Below are 25,425 nucleotides of genomic sequence, written 5' to 3' on the forward strand. Positions count from 1 at the left end.
AGCAGCCCCACAATATCATTATTCCTCACTACTCACTACTCACTATCATTATCATTCCTCATTCCCACTACTAATGTCATCAGCATAGGCGGTCAATTTGCAAAGAGATCTGAGGTCTGAGTATGTGAGTGTCTGTGTGTGTGTGTCTGTGTGTGTGTGTGTGTGTGTGTCTGTGTGTCTGTGTGTGTGTGTGTGTGTGTGTGTGTGAGTGTGTGTGTGTGTGTGTGTGTGTGTGTGTGTGTGTGTGTGTGTGTTTGTCTGTCTGTGCGAGAGAGAGAGAGAGAAGTGTGTGTGTGTGTGTGTGTGTGTGTGTGTGTTTGTGAGTGTGTGTGTGTTTGTGTGTGCGAGAGAGAGAGAGAGAGAGGTGTGTGTGTGTGTGTGTGTGTGCAGATGCTTCAGGTGCCTTTCAGCAATGGGTGGGTAGGGAGAAGTAAGGGTGGGATTCGAACCTGCAACCCTCTGACGGACCAACACCCTACCCAGTAGGCCACTGCCACTTACTGTATAGAGTGGCCACAGCAGCATATTAGGCCACGGTTGCCCAGGTCTCAGCAGAGGTCTAAAGTTCTACAAGGCTGCATGTGTGTGTGTGTGTGTGTGTGTGTGTGTGTGTGTGTGTGTGTGTGTGTGTGTGTGTGTGTGTGTGTGTGTGTGTGTGTGTGTGAATGAAGATTCTAAAGGTGACAGTTTGGCAGTCAATAGCTGAGTACCGGTAATATGTGCAGCCTTGTTTTTACGCTGTCATATCTCCAAAAGTTTTGCAAGTTGTCAGATGATATTGACACACAAATGGCACAACCCTGCTCTTCATGTCAAAGCTGAGATCACATTTATAGGCCAAGTGGTTCAGTCAAAAAATTGACATATTCAGGCCTATGCGCTGAGCTGATCACACATGTTTTTTCTAAGTGAATGGGGTCGCATCATAGGGATTTTAAACCTGCTCTCTCTGATTTTTTTTAAGAGTTTGCTTATGCTCTTCACACAGTTTGTATTCAGAGCCAAGACCTCTCTGACAATGCCTTTACCTAGTTGATACCTAGTCAAAAACCCCAGGACAGGTCACCTCTCACTTTAACTGCCACAGTTTGTGACATCATCATCTTGACCATTCTACCATTCATTTCAATGAGGGGGGGAAACAGAGATAAAACTGAGGAAAAACAAGTCTGGTGAAGGAATGAAAGGGGGTAGGCCAGCGAAAAATACACCACCTTGAGCCCTTTTCGAGCCGCTCGTTTTGGCACTCGAACCGTGTCTCTATCTCGAACGCTGCAACGATTCAGAGCCGCCGTACTATTGAATGGCGATTCCCATAGGCCGAGGTGAATGGAAAAAAGTAGAATAATAAAAAAACTGTTGATGAAACAATTTCCCGCAAGCATACTAAATAAACTGTTGGAGAACAATTAGTATGCTTGCTGGGGGCAAGCAGAGGCATTTGGCAAGCATAGGCCTACTAAATAATACTATAGGACTATTTCATACATGGTAGACACAATCATCTGCTGTTATGAAGACATCTCTGTCATCTGGGAACTGTCCATTTGTTACCAGCACAGTTGACAGGAATGAAAACCGTTCTTATTATCTGCATTTGCCAGAAATGCCTGCCAATCTGGTAACAAATGAACAGTTCCCAGATTTGAACTACACTACCAACGATGCAGTTGACAAGATGTATTCCAACTAGAGGTGAAGTGCAGCAGTACTATTACTTGTACAAATAGACCTGCCAGATCTCGGTGCAAGTGCATGAAGGCAGAGTTAAAGTTCACACATCTGTGCAAGTGCACATGCAATTTCCAAGGACTGACCACTGACTGTTTTTGTATCTGTTCTCTGTCCATAGTTATTGTAGAGTGGAGTATTGGAATAAAATGTTAGCCCTATGGTCTTTTTTATTGTTTTTTGAATGCAGGAAAAAATGATGTTCCCCATAGTATTCATCATCATCTTCATTATTATTATTATTATTATTATTATTATTATTATTACTGATTTACTTTCTTCCAGATATGAAGTTTTTAAGTTGTGAATAAAATGATGGCTTGATTGAAAAAAAGCTGGTTCTCATGATCCTAAATTCATAAACTCAAAGTTGCAAGTTGGGTGCTAAATATCACATAGGCTTTATGCAGCCATATTTGTGTATAGGTATCCTAAGTATCTGTGTGCTTCAGGGATATTCTGAACAAATCAAGTTAAGTAATAACCCAGGCTTTATTTACAATAACTTGTAACAATAAATTATGTTTCATTTTAACTTTGAGGGCATTTCCACCCTTTATCTTAAAAAAGCCCGGATTTAGCTGTCCATTGGCTAAAAGTCTGTTTATTACATAGTGTGTTTTTAATCTGGCAACCAAATACTTAGCTCACCAGTTTCTCCTCTTCATGCTGAATCCATACATACCTCATATGTTAAATTTGGTTTAACTAATCAAAAGTTATAGCAGTTTATATTTTAGAGCGCCCCCCGCAGGCCATTTTGTTATCTGTGTGTTTGACACTCGAACTCAAATTGTTCTATAGACCCTAAACTTCAACTTGGAAGTGAAAACCAAACTTTAACACCAATTTGAAATGACTGAGCCTAATACGACCCCACTATAGCAGGTTGTAGCAGGTTGTAGCAGGGCCCTCTGTAACATCCACCAGAACAGATCAACTCCCTACAGATCACTTAAAAAAGACAAACTGATCAGTTCCAAGTTAGCCAATTGTGTTAATTTAATCAAAATCTCTCCACAGCCTTTTTCTTAGGCTGTTAACATATTAATAAACAAAGCAACACATCAAGGTAAGAGAACACTCCAGGAATTTTCTCTGGAAATAACACCTTTTATACAGTATATTTGCATGTGGTCATTCTAGAGTCACGACCCCTTGCTTGAGGTCTTCTCATTTCCTATTTCAATGAAACTTTGGTTTGGGTCCTGAAACTTATTTCTGTTGGCAAGAACTCAATGATAGATCAGGGATTCCCCCTGCTCAAATGACACGAGTCGTTTCCAACATCAGGGTCAGATGTCTAATCTCTGGGGAGCATACACATACAGTATAATGGGCTTCAATTGAATACTGTACATGAAAATGCTTCGCTTCTGTTTCAGTCAGTCTTTCCCACACTGTATAGCTATACACACCTGACATGAAAGCCGAGTACATTTCAGGAAGAACAACTGATACTCAATGTTCTTTTCAAAACGGCTACATGTTCTTTCCAAAAGGGCTACATGAAAAAGACCTCAATGGAAAATGAAACAAAAAAATGGACAATAGTGTTAAAGGTACACTGTGCAGGAAATGGTCAAAAAAGGTACTGCTACTATGCTGCTCATTGAAACTGGGCTGCCTATTGCCAAATTTGATCTTTACATGAAAGTTTACTAAGTAATAAACAAATATTTTCTAGTATGGTCCAGTCATTTTTGCAGCTAAAAATGGCTATTTTTGGAAATTCAAAGATCTCCCTTTTCATGTATGAAAAGTGCAATTTTTCCAGTCATAAAGAATACTTAGAATTTGATGGTGGTGGTAAGTATTCATGAAAAAGGTAACATTAGTGAATGGGCACAATGAATTCTGGAAATAAACAACTAAAAATCTCACACAGTATCCCTTTAAATGAACCCTAAGAAGATATTTAATGTAAACTGCGAAATCTTATAACAGCTCTGAACACCATTTTTGTGTAGGCTCTTTTCTTAAAAGTAGAGTGTCATTTTTTGCAGTTTATTTCTGTGATGTATGCTGCCCAATCACAAATGGTATAGTTTGAATTCATATATTCCTCCACCATCAATTTATAAACATTCACTATGATTGGTTAAATTTCATACATGAGAGGGTGGCTGTCTTCCAAGTCCGCCCTTTTGACTTTCCAGTGATGAACATCTATCTGCAAACCTTACTATACTTTGGTCAGACCAAGTTTATTACACCTAGTAACTATTCAAAAGTGAAAAGATCAAAACGGTAAATAGGGAGCATGTTTTTTGAAAATGAAGAAGCAAAATGACATACTCTGCCTTTAAATAAATGAAAGGCCAAGGTACCATGGAGTCTGAAATGTGCCGTCCTGTGCCTTTCAGCACTAAGGCTACACATATCATGTATTTACAGACCCATCATTTCATTTTGTAGCAGTTCAGTAACTGGCTCACCATCTTCATACACCTTGCCGTGCTTCTTCAGATCTGTGAGGTTGAGAGTCTTCACCTTGCTGTTCTTGTGCCAGACCTGCAGCAAGGAGACAATGGAAAAAGTCATACGTCAGGATATATCTGAGGCTGACATGATCAGAAACCACAGTCCAGGTGCTGCACATGCTATCAGACAGTGAGAATGAAACTTGAGACATTTTTGTGTGCATGTGAGTGTGTGTGTGAGGGATGGAAATAAGTACCGGTACCCGTCCACCTGCCAATGACGGCTGAATTTGGCCTTTGGCAGGAGAAAAATATATCAACCCACCCATCACCTTGACAGGTGAATTGTTTCTACAGGCGCTCGGGTTAATGCTGAATCATATGCAGCATCCAACATCAAAGCCAACCGGGGAGACCCCCTGGGGCCCAGCCCCCAGGTTGGGAACGAATAATTTATATCACAATATGTCTTAAAATAGTCTTACAGTTGATCTGACTGCTGCCTAGGACTCAAACTCTCTCCTTAATAATGTAACCAGAGATGCAAAGACCGTGCCACCCCTTCTGTAAAAACATTTTTCCCCAGGAGTGCAACCATATCACAGTTTCCTGTAAATAATTGCATTCACACCTAAAAAACACACTAATACTGCAGTAGGCCTAATAATGATGCAGACATATGCTACTGCACTGAAATAGCAAAATAAGAATATGAATGAAACATATGAATGGATAGGCTATTGCGGCTATGTCCAATACCATTTTGTTCAGCGCCGCTGTAGGCTAAGCAGAGGGAATCAAACTTGCTTACGCGCACTCAAAGATGTAATGTCCACACATTCGACTCCGTTTCTTGAGGTTTATTTGCTCACCATTTCACACGAGACCCCAATAGTCTTTAGACCCCAATGGTCTTTCCAGATGCAAGGTAAAGCAATTATTCCAGAGTTCACAGAGTTTGCAGTTAGTAGTCCATGCGATGTAGTGTGAGTGCAGTGCGGTACGCAAAAGGATGGCCTTCCCCCATGCTCACCCCACGCCAAACTGAATCGAAGCGCAGGTGCCAGGTGGGCACTAATTAAAGGGCTTCCAATTGCGCACCACACACGCCCAGCGCCACACCCATGTCCACAGTAACCAATAAACAAAAAACACAAATCAAAGTAAACCAATAACCATAAAGATATACCAAAAAGAAAACAAAAAATATAAAGAAAGTAATTATGGCTCCTACAGATAGGCTATTTGGATATTTAACATAGGCTAGCCTAAGCAAAATCACACCATAGCCAGATATTTTACATTCAAATGTTGCATGTTGACTGAAAATGTAGTACATTTCTCACATTTCAGTGTTTTCAATGGTAGCCTAGATGTTCAGCCCAAAAGCCCAATTCAATAGCTACTGTAGTAAAGTCCCTGTTGCCACGGCGCTTCAATGGTTAAATTAAAACGTATGCTGTAGTAGTCAGAGGGACCCTGACAGTCAAAAACTTTACTAGACCGCTGGAAGGACGTGCATGGATACCGTTATTTTATGCGTTGTTTTATGTTAAATAAACAACAGATTTTCAGAGACAAAGTAGCGTTTTGCATTGTGCACGGACGCAAGGGGGAATAATAGTAGGATTTTTGGATGACGTCTGCACTGCAGAACCTCTTTATGGCAGAATTAAGCAGGACAGTCAGGACGAGTCAACACGTTTTATTGAACGATTATTTTCAAAGACGATGAAGCATATGGAAATTATTTTGTCATATCAAGACCCACATGTAGGCTATGTTATGTAGGCTAAACGCTGAGGCAGCATGCAGTTTTTTTGTCTTTCTTTTTCTTTAAACTTTTAACGCAGTGTCGTTTGTTGCGGCTGAGGCTCTCCCCTTTTATTTTATAATATATCAAGAGTATCACTGCTTAGCCATGCAGAGAGCTTAGGCTTATAACAACTTCGACATTTTGGAACAATCCGAAGTGGGCAAGCATGGTTAATAGTTCTCTCGGTCCGACTTGGATGATGTTTCTTGGCGCACGTAACATGATGGCAGATCACAGAATTTTACGCAGTAACTCAATGACTAGAAAGCGGCATATTTCCTTTCGTTGTTTGAAAATTCCTCCTGTTGTACATGATATCAGGTCTTAGGTAAATGGAGGAAATCAAATAGTTATTTGCTTTTAATTGTGAACTAGTTTTACAGTGATGGCTTTTAGCAAACACAAATTACTTTTGGACAAAATGTATGCCGTCGCGTGCCACCCATGGTGCCATAGGTTTCCGACCCTGTATAGCGCTGAGAGATATTGCTGAAGTCTAACACAGAGCTCTCAGAGATGACTCAAAAATCCACGGAAAAGTGCCAAGTTTGGCAGAAGGACGACTGGCAGAAGCCTACTGGCATTGATCTGGCTTTATTTGTACAAATAAATAGACAGGACGCCGTTACTCTGTAAGCGGTCCAAAATCATAACGTAACGGGCCATAGCCTAACGCAAGTTTGCGCTTGCTAGAACCCTGACAGGACAGAATTTTTCCGAGATGTGGCGGGGCACAGCGAAGGGGTGGCGGGCCGCCACGGTGAAATGAATGTAGCGGAAACCCTGGGTAAAAATTGTAAGTGACTGCTAGATGCCACGGTGACTGGTGGGGAAAATGTTTAAGTCCCACCCCTGGTATGTGTATGTGCGTGCATGTGTGCATGTGTGTGTCTGACCTCCAGAAACTGCTTCTCCTCTCCCTTGATGGAGCACTCTCTGACCACTGCCTTCATGTCCCCTGAGGGAGAGTCCCTGCTCAACAGTCTGTGGAGAGAGAAGTAAGGAAAACTCCATTCACACACACAATACAGTACTGTACTTTTGGCTCTCTCTAGTGGCGTTCCAGTTACAGTGCTGTGTGTGTGTGTGTGTGTGCTCTGTCTGTCTGTGTGTCTGTGTGTGTGTGTGTGTGTGTGTGTGTGTGTGTGTGTGTGTGTGTGTGTGTGTGTGTGTGACAGCAGTAACACTCACACTCCTTTGATCTCAGTGCAGTTCCCCGAGGGCCCGGAAAAGACCACAGACTGATCATCGTGGAAGACAATGTACTGCCGGCAAAACTTCACCTTCTCGTTCCTATCCAGGTCCCGTTGACTCCATTCTTTAGGGAGGGGACAGAAAACCTCTCAGTGCAACCATCTAAATGATGCAATATAACGAGGAGCACCAAACCAAACACCACCCTTACATCTGAATTGCGGACATTATCCGTTTAAACTATAGAACCATGCATTTTTACAGTTAAATTGTTAAAACTAAAAAGCAATGAATGTTATCTGTGTGAATGAATTGTAACATGCATTATGTTACTGAAATGTAGGCCCGAACAGCCCTATAGGGCAATACAAGACCATAGAATACAATTGCCTCTACTTGTTCATGGCTATGAAGTGAGAAAGACATTATGCAGGTCGTACATTTGATTCAGCACCCACTACTACAGATGAAATTGTGATGCTCCACACCTGTGTTGATGTTGCTGTACTTTCCGCCATACTGAGTTGTTATGGCTGGGCCGATGTCTGCACGGCTCAGGGAAGGGAACTGGCTTTGCTCCCGGAATAGCTTGACAATGTCGTCCGGGTTGGTCACCACCTTTGCATACAAACGGGAAAAACTGGCCAAGTGGCTCACTGACAGTAGCCTTTCAGCCTGGCGTAGCGTTGCCTTCATCACGCAATTGGTCAACGACATTGCAAATATTGAAATCCTATTGTATTGGACTTCTACAGTTCAGCGTCCATCATGCTGCCACAATGACAGTAGCATACAGTAGAACTGCAGCCTACATGCCAAGGAGCACCAGTAGCCTACTTTCTGGTTCCGATGCGTCGTCATGCACCTTTACGGTACTTATAAGAGCTGTCAGTGAGTGTCAATTCAACCAGTTAAATGACTAAGTTGTAAGCTACTAGTATTTGCGTGTCTTGATTCAACACACTAGTTCTGGCGACAGCTGGTGACAAGTGTCAAGGTTCCAATGTGACAACCAATGGGGCGTGGCATTAAAATCCCCACTCATGAAAGACAAACAAAAGCCATCTGCCGCTAACATTACAAATTACCACAGTGCAAAACAAACAAAATGAACTAACCTAACCATGTAAACCAAGGGCGCAAACTACGATCGATGGTTTAACATAATTTAACCTCCCCAACTGCACCTACGATAGTGGATAGCTACCACGACAATGGGAGAACCGTGCAAAACACAACTCTTCACAAAACATAGCAGGTGGTTTATCTTAATTTCTACACGCATGTAACTTCAAACGACATCTAGCATTTCATTGACTTTGTCATAGTAATTGTTTGCTTCTCTGGGTTGACACTTGGGTTTGATTTCCACTAGTCATTGGCTATGCGCGTGTTATGAAAGTTTTGATTTCGATAGGGTTAGTGTGAAAACCCGCAGCAGCAAGCGATAGTAGGCCTAATCGACGCACCTCATTGTCTGCCTTTGGGGAATCAACACCTTCTGAACCCACAATGTACATTTACAGTAACATTAATTTCTTTGTTTTACCTGAGAACTCATTCTTCTGCAGTCACACAACAAACCGATTGGGGAAGTCCTCAGCTCTTCCGCCCCTCGTGACAGGCCATACTCTGATTGGTTTAAAGGTCTAATGCACACGCGAAACTACTTCAAAATAAGAGCTGCGCTCGCAGTAGGCCTAATCTAGTCAATATGCCCATTGTGGACAGTGGAAGCAAATAATAATGCAGGAATTAACAGATGTTTTAGCGTACCTTTTAATGTCTTTTTAATTTCAGTTTTTAAATAACTTGTTTCACAGTATCAGGACAATTGATAGTTGGGGAAAAAAGTGAACGTGTTCCATCAAAATAATTGACAAGAATGAACATCACTGTAGCCCATATAATATGGATTGTGGACAAACACATCAAACATTGTCACTGTGTTTAGAATCTGTTATCGGCTTAACTACTAGAAAAATATATCTTTCACCAGCGTAGCTTATATAAACTTCCTCATATAATATATTTTATTTTTACTTTAAATCTCCTTAAGATGAGCCTTGCTGAATTCTGGGGGGAAAAGAAATCTACCTAAACTGTATGTTTTGGAAAAACATGCCACATTTGAAACACACTGACAGTTACAGTCTAAATCCAAACTCACATTAGCCTACCTTTTTTGAGGTGTGTTTAGAAACATTCAAGAATGTAGCCTTTGGATGTGTTGACATCAAGTGTCAAAAGTAAAAATAGACATAAAATGTGCTACATCTTCCAACACAGGTGACTGCAGACTACAATTAGCTGTTTCGAAGCTGGTTGGATCACATTTGTGGCACATTTATTTCAATCTTCTTTTTTTCAGTAACAACATAGTTTAGGCCCTACTTCAGTAGGTACAGTGGAATAACTGGAGTAACATCTATGTAATATCATGTACTAGTGTTGTAAGCCTACATACACCATTAATTCACTTTTACTTTTGACTGTTATTTTACCTCCTGAATGACTGAGAGTGAGACACCCTTTCATGACCAACATATCTTGCTCAAAACACTAAACAGGTAATGAACTAGGTAATGATTTATATAAGCCACCTATCTGCTCACCATACCGTCTAAAGCTTCAGTGACCTACACTGCATTTCAGCCTGTTTAGAAACTGAATGCACACACATTTTACTTAACAATGACCCCAAGTGTCTATAAGTTAGAATTACAGCACAAGGTAACCACTACCATTGGAAGAAGCAACAAACATGTACATCAACACAAAACGCAAAGTGCAAGAAAAAATAAATCCTTCAGAAGATAAATATTTTCCCAATATGTGTGCCTATATTCCATACCTGCAACCTCTCCAATCCCCCACTAGCCAAGAGGGAAGAACAAATATTAGACTGCAACAGAGAGAGCATTCCTTTACAGTCAAGGTTTCCTGGACTGTAGCCTACCATCATGTGTCAGAAAAGGCATTAAAGCAAAAATTAAAACCAAATGTAAACAAGACTTATGGCATTCTTTCAACACAATGTACATTCATACAAAAATAATATTGGCTTCAGGACATGCATTTCTATTTTCAATAATAGTCTATACATACTGTGTATGCTTAATAAAATAAAACTCACTGAATATGTCAATAGCGTGGCGACTAAAAGGCATTACCAGTGAACTCTGTGTTTTCTTTTTCTACCATTCAGGAATCTAAATTAAAGACCCACAGGCGGTAACAGTATATGCAGTTAAACACTGACTTTCAAGTGCACATTGGGGGGTTTCAAACAAAGGTTCATGACCATAATCACTCTGTAGTTCAGTAGAATCTTTGTCAATATATAGAGGGTTGTGCAAAAAAAAAGTACATTTCTACATAAAACCCGTAACAACCATAAGGCATGAAAATAAAGCTGTCGTGCAAACATAGTAGGCCCAAAAATGTGTGTGACATTCTCACTTTGAGGAACAGTCAGAGACAACAACACAGATAGGACCCATACAAAAAAGATAAAAATAAACCTATGTTCAAGTAAGGCACACATACACATTTCATGTACTGCAACATACAAACTTTGCACATGGTATGTGCATGCGCATGCTTACTCATATGGCACATACTGCATTTCTTACTTTCCACATATATATTATTTGTATAGCCAAGTAATGCATCTTTTTCCTATGGGGAGAAGCAGATAAGGGTGGGGGAGCAGGAGTGAGAGTAATAGTAATAGTAGTGGGAGACTGGAGGGTGAGATGGAGATGGAGAGCTGTGCACCCCGCCCTAATCCGCCTGTGCGTGTCTTGCTTTGAGGTTTTTGAACAATTCTGCTTGTAGACCTTGTTGTCTGGCCATGTCTGTCAGTGAGTTGACACTCCTACCACACACAAAGAGAGAGGGAGACACACAGAGTTGCAGATTAACAGCTTTGTAAAAGCATAATGATCTTTACATTATTACATTACATCATATCATTGCATTACACTGAGTTGATGCTTTCATCAAAAGCAGCTTTCAGTTACAGTGTTCAACTTACAGGGTATTGATTACAGTCCCTGGAGCAATGCAGGCTTACTAGGTGCCTTGCTCAAGGGGACTTAAACCATTACCTGCTGCCGTTCAATACTGGAAGAGAAAAACCAAGGCATACTAGGGCTTCTTTTTGAGGTGCAGCTCATGGGAGGCAATCTTTTAAAGGTGAAAGAAACGGCACTCTCTTTTCAGATGCCAGGTTTATTTAGACTTGAGAAAGGCTAAACGGGCCAAAACCTTGTTTTTTAATAAACATTTGCCATTTCTTTCATCTTTAAGCAATGGTGGGATTCGAACCTGCAACCCTCTGATCCCTAAACAACTCCCAAACCATTAGGCCACAGCTGCCACATCATCAAGCCCCAAGTTATTTAGAGGCCACAGAGGCTGAGGTGTCTCAGTGTCAATGCCATACATTAGCGTTAATACTAAGAAGTGAATGGATGCAGTCACATGCAAGAAATACTGCCACGGAACGAATGGTGGCAGTATTTGGTCTGTTTATTCGTTCCGAATAAGGTGGTGTATTGGGAGTATTCGGTTTGCACACATAATCAGACTATTCCGGGACGTGTCTTAAACCAAATACTGAGATTATTCCGTTGGAAACCTCACCGCGTTCACAGACAGGCGCACACACACACTAAGACATTAGCAGCCAAACATGCTGTCCCACAGAACACAAAGCACTGCGACAATAGTGTGTTAGAGCAGTAACAGCAAGCAATGCTATTTATCTCTTCGTAACACTAGCCAATGAAAAAATGTTTTTCCTTTCTAAGTCATTTTTTAAGGCGATATTTATTTAATATTGCATTTTTATGACACTGCACATGACTCGTGTTCAATTAGCCAAGGACCACACACAGTCTATCGATAACTCACGAGGTACAGTATGTTACAATTGCCTCTTTTCTACTGCTGGTTTTCTGACGGTTTTCTGATAGGCCTACAGCTCGACACAGCGCGACTCGGCCATCATTTTCTGTTTACGATTGAGCTGTGTTGAGCCTATATAGGAAAAGCAAAGAGTGGCGGCCAGGTCACGCTGTGCCGAGCTGTAGGCCTACCAGAATAACGGAAGTGGAAGAGGCAAATGGGACATAAGTGAGAAGGGGATGGGATTATGTGTAGTGAAGAAGAAAGGGATTGCACAGAAAGGGAAATAATTTAATTGTCAATATAATTAGATTAGTAAGGATGGAGTCCTGAGAGAACAGAGACCACAATGAACAGAATGAGAAGGGGAATAAGGAGGAAGAGATGGCCTCTCATTAGTTGTGCCTTTTCACAAAATCCACATTCGTCAAAGACAACAAACACACAAAATGAATTTTAACGCTCTAAGGGGAGAGGAGGCTGCCTCGTGTTTTATCAGAATTTTCATACAGACACATGCCATTTCTGATGCCTTGAAATCTGTTGACTGCCTTAAGACTTTGATGTAAATGTAAGGGAATACCAAGGAGTTCAATGTTTGTGTTGAGATATTTGTATGTGACTTCCCCACCATCACCAATATTTTCTAGATATTTCAAACAAACTGTCATTAAACGATTAAACTGGTTGAACCTCAAGATCAACTCTAGCTAGGTTCAACTTTAGGGATGGCAGTAAAATTCAGCGTTTAGCATCACACTATGTGGGATTGGACCATGCTATGACACAGCACACTGGTAGCAGCAGGCCTTGTGCAGCAGCAGTGTCGTGCCGGGCCACTGCTGTGGCTGGGTACCTACGGGCCCTTTAGTCTTCCGGCTGGATGATGCGCTGAGTGAGAACCTGAGACAGTTCCTTCTGGAGCTGACGGAACTTTTGGTTATCGGGCAAAGACTCAATAGATCTGACAAAGAGAGGAAGCACCCAAAGTGAGATAGATGAGAACAGAAAGTGAGTGCAAGGAAGGAAGTCGATACTAAAAGCAAGGAAATCATAAGACTTGACTGGACTGACAAAGAGAGCACACATAGACAGCAACAAGAGTGAACAGAATGAGAATGGAAAGAACGAGCAAGGAAGGAAACATAGTTTAGGGAAAAACTGGTCTTATTTTACCCTGCTGGAAAAGGACAGATTTTACACAAATTCTGGGATATGCTTGACCAAATTGTGTCTACTAGCCACACTGTGACCAAAAGTGTGGCTAGTAGAAAGGTTGAATAACTAGTAATTTGTGAAAACCACTAGCCATCAAGCCCTGGTTGCCACAGATACATGTAAAAAAAATATGTCCACATATAGTATGTTTATGTGCAATTGTGTCATACTAGCTGATGCAATAGAACTGTACATTGCTATTTAGACAATTGCTACGTTTACATGAGACATTTAATTCAGAATTAACTGACTTTCATTCTGAATAAAGCTTAATTCTGCTTTGAAAAACTCATGTAAACACCTCTTAATTCGGAAATAAAGGAAGGATCAAAGTAAACTTGACGCAACTATTTAATTCTGAATTATTCATTCTGAATTAAAAACATCATGTTAAAGTAGTGATTAACAATTCATAATGTGTAGGTTTTTAATGTACTAAGTTGACTTACCTGAGTCCATTGACAATGTCCTTTGTCTTCCCAAAGTAGATATCATTAAGGGAGTTGCGAATCTTGTTCTCCATATCCTATAAAGAATACATGGATTAAAAAGTTAGGTTAGAGTTACAGGTTACTTCAAAGGTAGGGCTATCAACAAAATTGGCATAAAATCCATAGCTTATCTCTTACTTCAACTAGATGTCCGATGTTGGCAATATGAGCGGATGCATCTCCAACATTCTCATCTTTCTCTGCCTTTGTCGGGCAAAAAAAACATGGAAATGAGTTATTTGAGGCTTTTTCATGGGCACCAACACAAAATAAGCTAGCTAGGTTCTGTGGCATATTTAACATCCCTGGTCTCATATTATGAAGACATGATGGAGTGTGTGTAAGCGTTTCCTCTGTAGTGCAGCAAAAAATGACTGAATGTTTGCACTCTCACCTGTCTTGTGAGACTGCCTCCAAGGTTCATAGTGCCTGATTTTTCCTTTTGGGTCTGAAGCCAAAGCATTACTGTTGAGGTCAACTTATAGTGAGCCGTACGGCCGCCAGGTTTTTCCTGGAAAAAATGGAAAAGGGCAAAACATGCTCTGCGTAAGACAAGGCATCTTGTGATGTTGTTCTATTTCCTGTTCCACAATCCTTTAGAAATATATGACTTTCATTTTTTATTGGTAGGAGCTTTGGTGCCTTCGTTGATGAGAAAGGGAAGACTATAACAGGGAGAGAGTGTGAGGGAGAGGAGAAGTAGTCTTGGAAAAATAACCCAGCCCGGACTTGAATCTGGGCCCTCCACGTTACGGAAGATTAACACGATGCACCACTGCACACACAGTCCCCCTCCCCCAAACATCAGCCCTGGCATCATCCATTTATGGTACTGAGCATTAATGTGACGCACCACTGCAGCCCCCAACATATGACTGTACACCTACCCCCACTCCCCAACACCAGCCCTGGCATCATCCATGCCTACCTGCACCTCCACAACATGGATGGAATCCCAACAACCTTTAATCTTCTTGGACCCATCTCCAGCCTTCTTGATGAGGATGACCCCAGCAAAGCCATGATCCAAATCCCACAGGTAGACAGAGGACACGCCTCCCTCGAAGTACCTGAACCATGCACAGAGGTGTCCCAGAGATTAGACTTCGCTTTCCTGTTTTCGATCTCATGACCTAATCCAGAGTTACAGTGCTGGAGGAAGTAAAAGGGCAATGAGAGAATGTTTGGGGGGGGGTCAAATGAGCTATGCCTGGCCATCCTTTGAATAGAATAGAATAGCTTTTTGACACATGTACAATTTACACTATATATATTCACAATGCGACTGAAAGCAACTCACTACAGTACAGCCATGCAAGGAATATATACAACACAGATGGACGTCTACAGAAGGTATAAACAGTAGCAGACTATTTAAAGAAGGTATACAGTATAGAAGACAGGGATATTTACATATAACACATAGAAGGTTAGAGGCTAGAATAAATAACAAACACACACACACACACACACACACACACACACACACACACACACACACACACATCAGAAGAAGAAATACATTTAGCAAATTTTGCTTCGTACTGTAAGACATGCTGTAACATCGTTATTATGATCACCACTCCAGCGCCTCGCACAGTAGTCTGCGCTCTATGCTCTACGAGATTTAGGGTTGCCAGATGTGACTGATTTCCAGCACCAAAAATGCTTGAAAACTGCCAAGAGACACTGTAACTGGCCTTATTTGAAAACCGCTCAATTTGGCAAAATAGGGGTTAGGCATATTACGCAGACTTCGCTAGACAAAATTTCCACCACAACTCATGGCCATTTACATTTCATTACGTGGCATCAAGTTAATAAAGATAATTGATGAAACACTAGATAGAAGTTTTGGAAAAATCATGGAAAACTGACCAAAATACTCTTTTCCATAACTTATCCAGGCCTGGAATTTTTAAAATCCATAACTTTTCCAGGTTTTCCATGACCGTACGAACCCTGTGTAACACTGCAAAAGGTGCGAGCACAACCGAGTGAAGAGGAAAACTTAAAAGGTGAATTCCTGCCAATTTCAACTTGCAGTTGTATTGCTCACGGTACCCTTAACTTATAACTTATTAACGCCTGACAAAGTGGCATAAGCTGGGCAGGATCACAGAAAGGGCTGAACAAATTTACCGATAAGTCAAGTCATTTCAACTGCATAATGAAATTGGCTGGAAATTCTTCAAAGTTCAAAGGAAAGACAAGGAAACACTCACAGATCGCGATACTGATCAAAGGCGCTATTGGCTTCAACCTCCAATTTGCGGAGACGAACAGATGGTATGGCACCATCATCAAGAGGTGGGTCATATTTATTACTCCATGGGGATCTAGGAGACCAAAAGCATACGGTCAACATCACATCCTTTATGGTGCAGCACAAATATTGTGAAACGAAAGAACAATGCACACAGTTAATGGGAAACATAGGCCATTGCAAAATATAAAAATAAGGAACTCCACCCGTTCCTGTTTCTGTTAAGATCTGAAATCTTTTCTGGTTTTAATCAGCACCTACAAGGGAAAGGACTAACATTTCTATGAACGGGCGGAACAATTGCACACAGGGGCCCAGGGCAGAATACAGATAGGGTGACTCATACGGCCTGCCAAGGGCCTGCATAGGGTGTCCACCACCAATACAGGAGGGCCCTGGGCCCAAGGGCAAGAGCCCTACTCTCCTCCATTAATAGCAGTGAGCTGATTTTATGCACATCTACATACCGTATTAATACACTATACATACAATATTAATATGATTCTGATGTGGATGTAGCTGTAGAAATTACATCAGAACATTAGTCCCTTCCCTTGTATGTTGTGAAACGGATAAAAACAGAGAAGATTCTGTGTTGCTCAGAGCTTCTCTCCTGTTTCAACATATTACCAAATTGTATCACATGAGGGAGGATAAGCCATGATGCATGTGTCACTGACCTGTAGGAATCCCCATCTCTGTTGTAGTCACAGAGTAAATAGTCTTTGCCCGTTGCCTTGTCTCTGGCAATCTTTAGTGGCTGGTCTACTGAGGAAAGCAGATCTTCACACAGTTGGGGTACCTGAGAATGGGCGTATATTGCCTTGTTATTAACATTATATTATGCCATCTGATTGTATAAGCCCTCAATTACAGCTGAACTGTTTTAAATCCTGCTGGGGATTGGGCCATTTACAACAGTGCATGTTCATTTGAAGGGATGATACCGGTATTTCTGCATCCCACATGATCTAACTTCTTATCAAAACATAAGGACATAGATGGAAAATATTGAGTGATGTAGCCCCATAATGCACGCCGTTCCACCAGTGGGACGCTGTAATAGTCATTGAAAAGTTAACAACCATAGTACACTGCTATGACATAACACAGGGCCTTTAAGCAATGCACTACGACTTGGGTCATTGCCATTCTGGTAACAGCAAATTTATAACGCTTGGTAAATGGATTAAAAAGACAGACTGATTTCAGACATACGTAGGCCTTGTTCAATGCATGGTTAAGCACAAATAACTGGAATACCTTGCCACAGGTATTTGTGCTAAACCACGCCTTCATGAAGGTTTACAGCTGGAACCGGTCTGTCTTTCGCCACTTTTGTACACACTGTAACCAGTAAGGTCATTGGTAAGGTTGATAACTGAAATAACATGGTGCAGAGGCGAGCACATAGAGAATCCTTTTTCTATCATTAAAAACAAAAAGAATGCTTTCTATCATTATGGTTTACTTGACTTGTGCTGTAGCATGGTTAAAACAATTGTTAGTGTGCATAGAAATGCTTAAAAACAAAAGAACAACATCGCCACAGAACATCTACTCTAGTCGCAGTCACTTGTTTAAGATGTCATCATCAAGTATGTCTTTGACAAGGTCTAGTGTCTTCTAACACTGCAGTTTGCAGAGTTCATTTAACAATGTCGGACTCGGAACAACACTGAATGTTGAATTAGACTGTGTTGAATTATCACAGCAACATACTGTGTAGGCCTATAAATACCATTTTAAGCACCAGAACGTTCAAGTGTAGTTGTTTTTTTGGTGATATTACTCACTATGTCAATGAGATCACTGAGGTTCTTCTCAACCTGCTGTGGAGGCAGGCGCCTCATCAAATCCAGAGCACAGTCCAGCTGCTGTTCACTCTATGGAAACAACACACAATTATAGACCCATATAGTCTGAACAGAAAGATGACAATAGACTAGTTGAGAGACTAAACGTCTTCTTTAAGGAGTCAGTTGAGAGGAATGTAGTTTTTGCAATATGCAACATTTAAGAACAAAGCAGTCTTTAAAATAGCTTCAAGTTGCATCTCTGGAAAAACCTGTTGACAAAAAAAAGTTGCTTTCAGCATGTTCTGTTCTCTTTAACCTACAGTATACCAAATGGACGTAGATCTGCCTAATCCAACTGCTGGTTGAAAACAAACGAATTACCAAATCTTCAACAAAAGTGACCTGTATAAGACCACGGGTTTCATATGACTTTGACATTTTTGGCAACAGATCATTTTTCAGAGAGGTCGATTATCAGTCCACATTTCCCTGATCTTAACAAGCAATGAAATCCCAAATGCAACCAGCATGACTGTTTTTCTGTTCAGTGACCTCTAGAAAAACATACGGACATAGAACTATTCACATATGTGCATGTAGCAGCTATTTATCTAAAGCGCAACTGCGTCTTGGCCACGCAAGTTCAGTGCGCAGTAGCCTACACCAACTTTTAGTGCCCACTGCGAGTGTCCATATGCTGGCACAGACCTTACCATTTTTGCTTTTGTAGGTGGTCTCGATTAGCAATCCTCCGCAGCAGATGCCTGTCAGTGTCTGACAATGTTATTTCTGTAACTTGAATAACTTGAAGTCGGCACTTCAAGACCCAACCCAAAAGATTCACTTCCTCAACCGTAAGGACGCGGGAGAGGAAAGGGTTAAATCCGGGTAACTAAATACTCAATATTTACTGACCAATGGGAGACCACTAAATAAAGCATTCCCAAGTATGGAAGCACGTTCAAATTATTTTTTAAATAGTTCACATGAAACATAACATATTCCATGGAATTACTGTTTTAGGCTCTGCGCTGTCAAAAAATATATACATTGAGAAATGATTCCGCTCCCTTTGTTTGCTATAATATTGCTGTTAAGGAGGTGTATATATAAATAGATCACGTGCATTGTGCATAATGCCGTGGGGTTTTATGATAGCACATTCTGCACGAATTTACCATGAATATATTGTAGGCCTAGCAGCTCGTTTGTTCATAGCACAAAAAAGACTCGACTGTTGTGACTATGCTGTTATGAACTTCCTCGGCGGCAGGTGGCAGCAATCCATTGCTGTTCTTTCCCCTCTGCGTTTCTTCGGAATGACCAGAGATAACCAAAGCCTCTTGGGCAAATAATTGTAAACTGAGACAGTCAGGGCAGCAAATATGTCAGAACAAGAACTTGGGCGAAAGTGGGACCGCTGCTTGGCAGACTGTGCTGCTAAGATAGGTGAGTACCTCATCATTGTTTGTCCTTTATACCAGTTGAGGACCTACATTCACCAGTATTTTGAGGTTAGCAGCTTAGCCCAGTGCTACGTGGGCTCGACTTCACACTGTCCCTAGTTAGCCTTGATGATAAGGACAGTCAGGTCATTCATACCTGCGCAGGTTTTTGAGTAGCTCTATCCTATGTTTTGCCAGATGGTACGCTTCTTTAAATTATGTAGCGTCAATTATAATTGTCATGGGTGGTGAAAGGCCGTGTACTCTGTTGACTTGAATAAAGTCAACATAGCCTATCAGAGTAAATTCTCTTCCTGTAGGCCTATCTCTCTGACATAATCCTGCAAAATCGACAGCACTGTTTACAACCTTTTAAAGGCTTGTGGTGCCAAGTGTACAAGTTAACAATAACAGCAACAACAACAACATTTACAATATTTATCAGTTGCGCTCATTTGCATAATTATTATTAACCTGTTGTGTCTTGTCCATATTAGATTTGCGTTTGTGGCAGAATTAAGATTATGTTGATTTTTCGTTGAATTCTTTTTTTTTGTCTATGTCATCCATTGACAGTAGATATTGATGTCATCAGAATAAACTAGGAGTTATTTGCAAAACTGTCAAAAGCAAAAGTGAAAGTAAAAAGTGTTTTTAAATTCCACTGTTGAAGAATAGTCTCGGCTGCTGACATGCTCGGCTATTTCTAGTGTCGTATGCTGCAGAAAATAGCCCCTGGCCAGCTGACCACTTGACCCTTCTGCTTGGCGTGGTCAAATCAACTCTAGTAGGATCAATGAGAAGTTGGGTTAAAATGTTAGTTAGGCTATAAAATGGTGGTTGTGGTAATGTAATGCTAAACATATCCTGAAAATGATTGGTATAGGCCTTTTATCCAAAACTTTCATTATTGAGTAGGGTTAAATGACAACATTTCACTAAGTGCATTTTTCCTGATGCTCTGCTGTTATGCAGTAAATGCAATATTGTGGACACTTGAGTATGTGACTGGATTTAAGAGACACATGTCTCTAAGAGCGAATCTGAGATAATCACCATTAAAGTTTTTTTCTTTTTTTTTTAGATTTTTATTTTTCAGAATGTGCAGGTCTTGAAGAAGCCATTCCATGACTCAGAAATTGGTTCATCTAAAAGCTAACATTTGGTCTTCTATCGGCAAGAGAAACATTCAGAGCTGATGTCACTGTGGTCTACTTTAAGATTTAACACATTCAAAGGGCCACAAATATCAGATATCACCATATTCCCATGTGTGAGTTATCAATGTAAATCCTAGAATATGCACTATCAGAATCTATTACAATCTATTATTAACTAAATATGCCCCCTGCCCTACTTATGGCCTGTTTTTTGTTTGTTTGGTTTTTTTTTTGGCTAGTCACATATAGCAAACATAGGCTACACTGCTGTATTAAACAATATTTTGGGCACACAAATACTGTGATAATGTAGTATTGCTATGATACATTTCCTCCATAATGCAATAATGGAGATGACTTTGCATAAGGCATTGCATTAGTCCATCTATTTTGGTATTATTTTCCAGGGGGAGTGTTAGACAGCTTCTGAGAAAATGAATCATGAGTGGAAGGGCGTGATGAAGACAGATTAGACTTAATGAATTGGGCTATTAAACATTGGCACGATAATCCCAAACAGTTACTATGAGCAATTAGTTTGACCATTGATGCAATGCTCTGATTTTTAGAATGTTAATGGAATAAACATCAATGACTACGCAGACTACAGTTTTGTTTTTCCCCTGCAAACCTGTTTATGTCATCAATGACTAATTTGCGAGAGAAAGACGTGAATGACTCAGGTATCCATTGTGAGCAGTGCACAGGTGTTGCACAGATGTTGTTCATTAATACAAACGGTAATGAACAACCAAACAACAACAGTTTAATATGGACAACCAAACAACAATTTAAAATGGTATTTGCGAAAATGATAAGCCTTGGCACCTGCCATGACCAGTGTTCAGAGCATGGCTGCCCCCTTACGTAGGCCAACAACCTGTTGGATCCCTTCTACGTGTTACTGCAACGTTGCAACCGCTGCAGAACTAGCTGAAGAGTGGTGGACATTTTAAGCAAACGTTGCTAATTATGGAGCGTAATTAGAAATTAATTGGATGTGGTTTATATGATTATTCCCTTGGTTAGTCATAGAGGAAGTGGAATAGTGAGGTCAAGTAACAATCAAGTCAACGTTGCTCCACCAGTTGTTTCTCTGACATTCATCTGTTATAGGACGTGTAGAGACACTGGACTGTTGTTGACTGTAGGACATCAACATCCAACGTGAACAGCATGCCCTGATTCTTGAAGAGGTCATCTTACAGAATTTGTTCACCCTTCTTTTTTCGTCTCTTAGGAGCTGGACTTGGCTTAGGAATCGTCTTTTCAGTGGTTTTCTTCAAACGTAAGTAATAGAAGTTTCCCTTTTAAACACAGTACTTGCATGGCATTAACACGTACATCTTAATGGCACTTCCCAGGCATTAATTTCATGGGCATATAATGATAGATGTTATGAATTGTACAGGCTGCAAAAAAAGTGTTTTTTATAGACCATTTAAGAGGCAAATAAACTGTTTGCAGGTCGCACGTGGCCAATAGCCTTTGGTACGGGTTCTGGCCTTGGCATGTCCTATTCAAACTGCCAGAAGGACCTGAGGGCTCACTATCTCCTCTACAATAACATTCCCAAGGTTAGTGCTTTCTTCAATACCTTGGCTTCAAGTGAGTAAATACTGTTTTTGTACTTCAATGACAAATTGTGATTTTTGTTGTCTTGTTCGTCTGTACAGGAGGAATAGCTGTGGTTCGTCAAGGACATCTTCTTTGTGATTCGTCGATTGATCTCAGAGACTTTCTGTCATGCTGTTTACCGACTTGTTTGCCGGTGCCGGAGCCCTCCATGTGCCTAAGCGAGACTGACATTGTTTATTTTAATAAGATATTTATTAAGGAAATGAAAGGACCATGGGGCATATGCAATGCTTTTTTTTCCTAATGAGTGAGAAAAACTACAACCAAATTGATGAAGATGTTGATTGTCTGTAAATCAAATGGAGGTGTAGTCAAATTGGAGAATTGATTTGAGGTTTGATTTGTTTGTTTGGTTGTTATTTTGTTTTGTTTGACAGTTATCAGTTTGAGAGTTATCATCAAACATAATCAGATGGGTATGCTGCTTTTGTTTTGTTAATTGTAACTAGACTGAGTGACATGGTTGTGCCAGCCATGAGTAAGAAAGGCATGTAAAGACATAATGTACGTGAGTGTGTTGTAAGCCATACAGTAGTGGCAGTTGCAGTCATTCTTTCTTTAATGTCACCTTGCACTAAACTAAATGGTGTGTTGAAGCTTCATTACATTCAATGGAATTTGTAGAGAGAAGCGGGTTCTATAATGCTTTCATGGCTAGAAAATAAAGGCTGTTTTTCTGTAAATGTATGCATCTGTTCAGTGTTTGACTTCTCAAGGATTTCGTCAACAAATGTATTCTGACATCAGGTATTAGTGAAATGATCTGTTATGATGTTACAGCTTGAAAGATTCAATACTTCCAAGAATTCTGGTCAAGTATTAAGTGTGGGACAGATAATGTAAATGAACTTATTGGTGCTTTATGGTAATTTGTTTGTTATTGGGGTGTTAATAATGTAGATTTTATGGCTCAAACATCCCATGGTATGAATCACATTTATTTCAAAGTGTAATTTGTGAACAGCATACATTTAAATTTAGGGAATTAAATTAGTTGACTGCTTATTTTATGCTAAAATGGAAAAGCAATATCCTGGAAATATGCTGTAGTCCTACTTCTGGAAACGCACATGACAGCTTAAATGTATGGTGCAGAAGCCTCTATATTATTGGATTAGACCATAATTGTACATGACTAAGAACACAATTCCACCCCATCTTAAAACAATCTGTTCTTGTTGGAAATAGCAGCATGAAGGGCTTGGAACAGTTTGGCTCACAGATTCCAAACAATTTATCCAAGGTTTAAATGCCACAATCGCTATCTTTTAACCACAGTACTTGAATTGAATTCATATTTCTTTTGAAGTCACATGTTTATCCGCCTCTTACAGTAACAGTATGTAGACCATATTTGCTTGGTCAGCGGGCGAACGCAGCATAAACTTGCAGTCAACTACAGTCACAATTTCTCCACATGAAGAAGATTAATTAACTTAATGTTCTTTTATGTGTCATATTAATTTAAAATGGACCAAAGCGCTGCCATTATGTCGTCAACTTCTAAGCACTGGAATGTTTGAGTGATCAGCCTGCATGAAAATGCATTATTTATCACATGCTAAAGAGTCAATATTCTACAAATAAACGCCTAAATATTTTAGAATCCATGATGGTGTTTCTCGGTTGCTAATTTATCCTTTGACAAATAAGAGCACAGGGTGTGCTGCTGCTGGCACAGAGTAATTACAAACCCTGCCTGCCTCCACTTGATAAGTGAAGCTATGATGTGTTTTAATTTACTGTCACTGTCTTTCACATTTGCCACAGCTAACTGTACAGTAAAGTGATTCATTTTTGTGCTTTAATATTATGCTGTGCTCTACATGCATTAATGATGTACATGCATATGTACTTTTACATTAATTCATGTATATGTATTAATACAATTTATTAATAAATACATACTTTAATTTTCTTTGATCATGGCATAATTGTTGTATACCATATTCTTCCTACCTACTTTTGGTTATACTGTAGAGTCCCCTTTATTCATAACATATTATGAAGCTACAGCATATTGTGTGACTGGAATTTCAAGTTGATACCCGGAGATCATTTTGAAATCCTACTCAAACATGTGGATTTGTGTAATTAATGTGAAAATGAGTTCAATGAGCCCTTCATCATGCAGATTCTACAAATTAACAAAATATTATGCATTAATAATAATCTGTACATTAAGTGTGTGTTAATAATGATGCACCATAATTGCACCCAAGTGAGACACAACTGACAAACGAACAAATTAAGCAACACTGAGAACATAATCTACAACAAAGAGTTTTTTTCAGTTTTTTTGTTTGTTTTTTGTTTTTGTTTTTTTTTAGAACAAATCACTAATGTTATTGTGAATTATACAAAATGAACAACACCAGAAAATAAAATGTACTCTCGTGTCAAAGCAAAGCATTTGCATTGTTAGTGAATCCGAGTTTAAGTGTGCTTTAAGTGCTGGGTGCTCAGGCACGCTTCCAGCCCCAAAAAGCCGCAGGGCTGATCTCCTAGGCACGGTGAAGTGGCAGACACAGGGATTAAGGGGGGCAGAGCAGCACACGGTACAGGAGAGATGGAGAGAGACATGCAGGAGGGTCTATGCACCTGTAGAGCACTTGTAGGAGCAGCCATGGTTCACCATGAAGGAGCACACATTTGCCTGCTCTGTCTCCGTCTGTTTCTCTCTCTCTCTCTCTCTCTCTCTCTCTCTCTCTCTCTCTCTCTCTCTCTCTCTTCCCCCCCGAGCAGGACATCTCGGTTTTGCACATTTTGTGTGCACTTTAGAAGTGATGGAAAGCGGAGAGGAAAATGCAAATGCCGGCCACAAACAGCCACCCACAGGATTGCACTGCTTAAATTACCCTGACAGGATTGCACACTTAATAAAATTACTTGATTTTTCTTTTTCCCCTACTACTTGCTTCCATTCATCTTACAGTACACCTCCCTCCCTCCCTGCTGCACAGCCTCTTTCCATCCATCCTTGCTCTCCTCCCCCCTCTCTCTCTCTTTCTATCTGTCCTTGTTTTTCCTCCCCTCTTTTCCTTTTTTTTGTCCTCCCTCCTCTCATTCATTTTCCCACTCTCCCGATTTCTTTCACTATAGCCTACCTCCCTCTCTCCTTCTCGGATGCCCTCCCTCAGTGAGTGTCATCGTGACACGCTGCTTTGAAACTCACTGACAGACACAGAATTGCTCAGACTGGCTGCTGAGCCGAGTCGAGCCACGCGCGTGCGATGAAGCCAGGCAGCAGACTCCTGTCAGGGAAACCAGCCGCCGCTTAGCTCCGTTCTTTACGGCCGGGAGCGGAGCAGAGCAGAGGGGGACACTCTC

At 40.6% G+C, this 25,425-nt stretch overlaps 3 protein-coding genes across 5 annotated transcripts in view; 1 reads left to right on the forward strand and 2 right to left on the reverse strand.

Annotated features, from left to right (window-relative positions):
* apeh (acylaminoacyl-peptide hydrolase) overlaps positions 1–8,611 on the reverse strand; it is a 28,092-nt gene extending 19,481 nt beyond the window's left edge. The window contains exons 1-4 of the mRNA XM_063208934.1: positions 7,653–8,611; positions 7,162–7,288; positions 6,867–6,954; positions 4,170–4,245 (exon numbers count right to left, since the gene is read on the reverse strand). Of these exons, the coding sequence (XP_063065004.1) occupies positions 4,170–4,245; positions 6,867–6,954; positions 7,162–7,288; positions 7,653–7,881 (520 nt within the window). The 5' untranslated portion in view covers positions 7,882–8,611. The remainder of the gene's footprint in view (positions 1–4,169; positions 4,246–6,866; positions 6,955–7,161; positions 7,289–7,652) is intronic.
* A 316-nt stretch (positions 8,612–8,927) lies between these two features.
* LOC134457122 (F-actin-capping protein subunit beta isoforms 1 and 2-like) lies at positions 8,928–18,735 on the reverse strand. 3 transcript variants are annotated; one of them, XM_063208931.1, is made up of 10 exons: positions 18,566–18,735; positions 17,850–17,939; positions 16,734–16,855; positions 16,013–16,126; positions 14,716–14,857; positions 14,182–14,298; positions 13,926–13,991; positions 13,746–13,822; positions 12,939–13,042; positions 10,954–11,044 (listed from the first exon to the last, which is right to left on the reverse strand). In XM_063208931.1, the coding sequence occupies exons 1-9, from the start codon at positions 18,566–18,568 to the stop codon at positions 12,946–12,948; spliced, it is 828 nt and encodes a 275-aa protein (XP_063065001.1). In that variant the 5' UTR covers positions 18,569–18,735; the 3' UTR covers positions 10,954–11,044; positions 12,939–12,945. The 3 variants fall into 3 exon arrangements, with proteins under 3 accessions (XP_063065003.1, XP_063065001.1, XP_063065002.1); XM_063208932.1 differs by having other exon boundaries at positions 10,957–11,044; positions 12,935–13,042; XM_063208933.1 differs by lacking the exon at positions 12,939–13,042 and having other exon boundaries at positions 8,928–11,044.
* Positions 18,736–19,110: 375 nt separating this feature from the next.
* micos10 (mitochondrial contact site and cristae organizing system subunit 10) lies at positions 19,111–22,782 on the forward strand. The gene is made up of 4 exons (XM_063208936.1): positions 19,111–19,301; positions 21,698–21,745; positions 21,925–22,034; positions 22,134–22,782. Exons 1-4 carry the CDS (start codon positions 19,238–19,240, stop codon positions 22,140–22,142), a joined length of 231 nt encoding a protein of 76 aa, XP_063065006.1. The 5' UTR covers positions 19,111–19,237; the 3' UTR covers positions 22,143–22,782.
* The last annotated feature ends 2,643 nt before the right edge of the window (positions 22,783–25,425 follow it).

Source organism: Engraulis encrasicolus, chromosome 10 (assembly GCF_034702125.1).
Source record: "Engraulis encrasicolus isolate BLACKSEA-1 chromosome 10, IST_EnEncr_1.0, whole genome shotgun sequence".
In the NCBI taxonomy this organism is placed as follows: domain Eukaryota; kingdom Metazoa; phylum Chordata; class Actinopteri; order Clupeiformes; family Engraulidae; genus Engraulis; species Engraulis encrasicolus.

What these genes read in the sequence shown, in the direction of transcription:
- LOC134457122 (XM_063208931.1), bottom strand. An exon ending in AGAGATGGGGATTCCTACAG is followed by an intron (nt 16,127 to 16,733) that starts GTCAGTGACACA and finishes TTGGTCTCCTAG; the next exon opens with ATCCCCATGGAGTAATAAAT. An exon ending in TTTGATCAGTATCGCGATCT is followed by an intron (nt 14,858 to 16,012) that starts GTGAGTGTTTCC and finishes TGCATGGTTCAG; the next exon opens with GTACTTCGAGGGAGGCGTGT.
- micos10 (XM_063208936.1), top strand. Translation starts at nt 19,238, where the DNA reads ATGTCAGAACAAGAACTTGGGCGAAAGTGGGACCGCTGCTTGGCAGAC. An exon ending in AGACTGTGCTGCTAAGATAG is followed by an intron (nt 19,302 to 21,697) that starts GTGAGTACCTCA and finishes TTCGTCTCTTAG; the next exon opens with GAGCTGGACTTGGCTTAGGA. An exon ending in TTCAGTGGTTTTCTTCAAAC is followed by an intron (nt 21,746 to 21,924) that starts GTAAGTAATAGA and finishes AACTGTTTGCAG; the next exon opens with GTCGCACGTGGCCAATAGCC.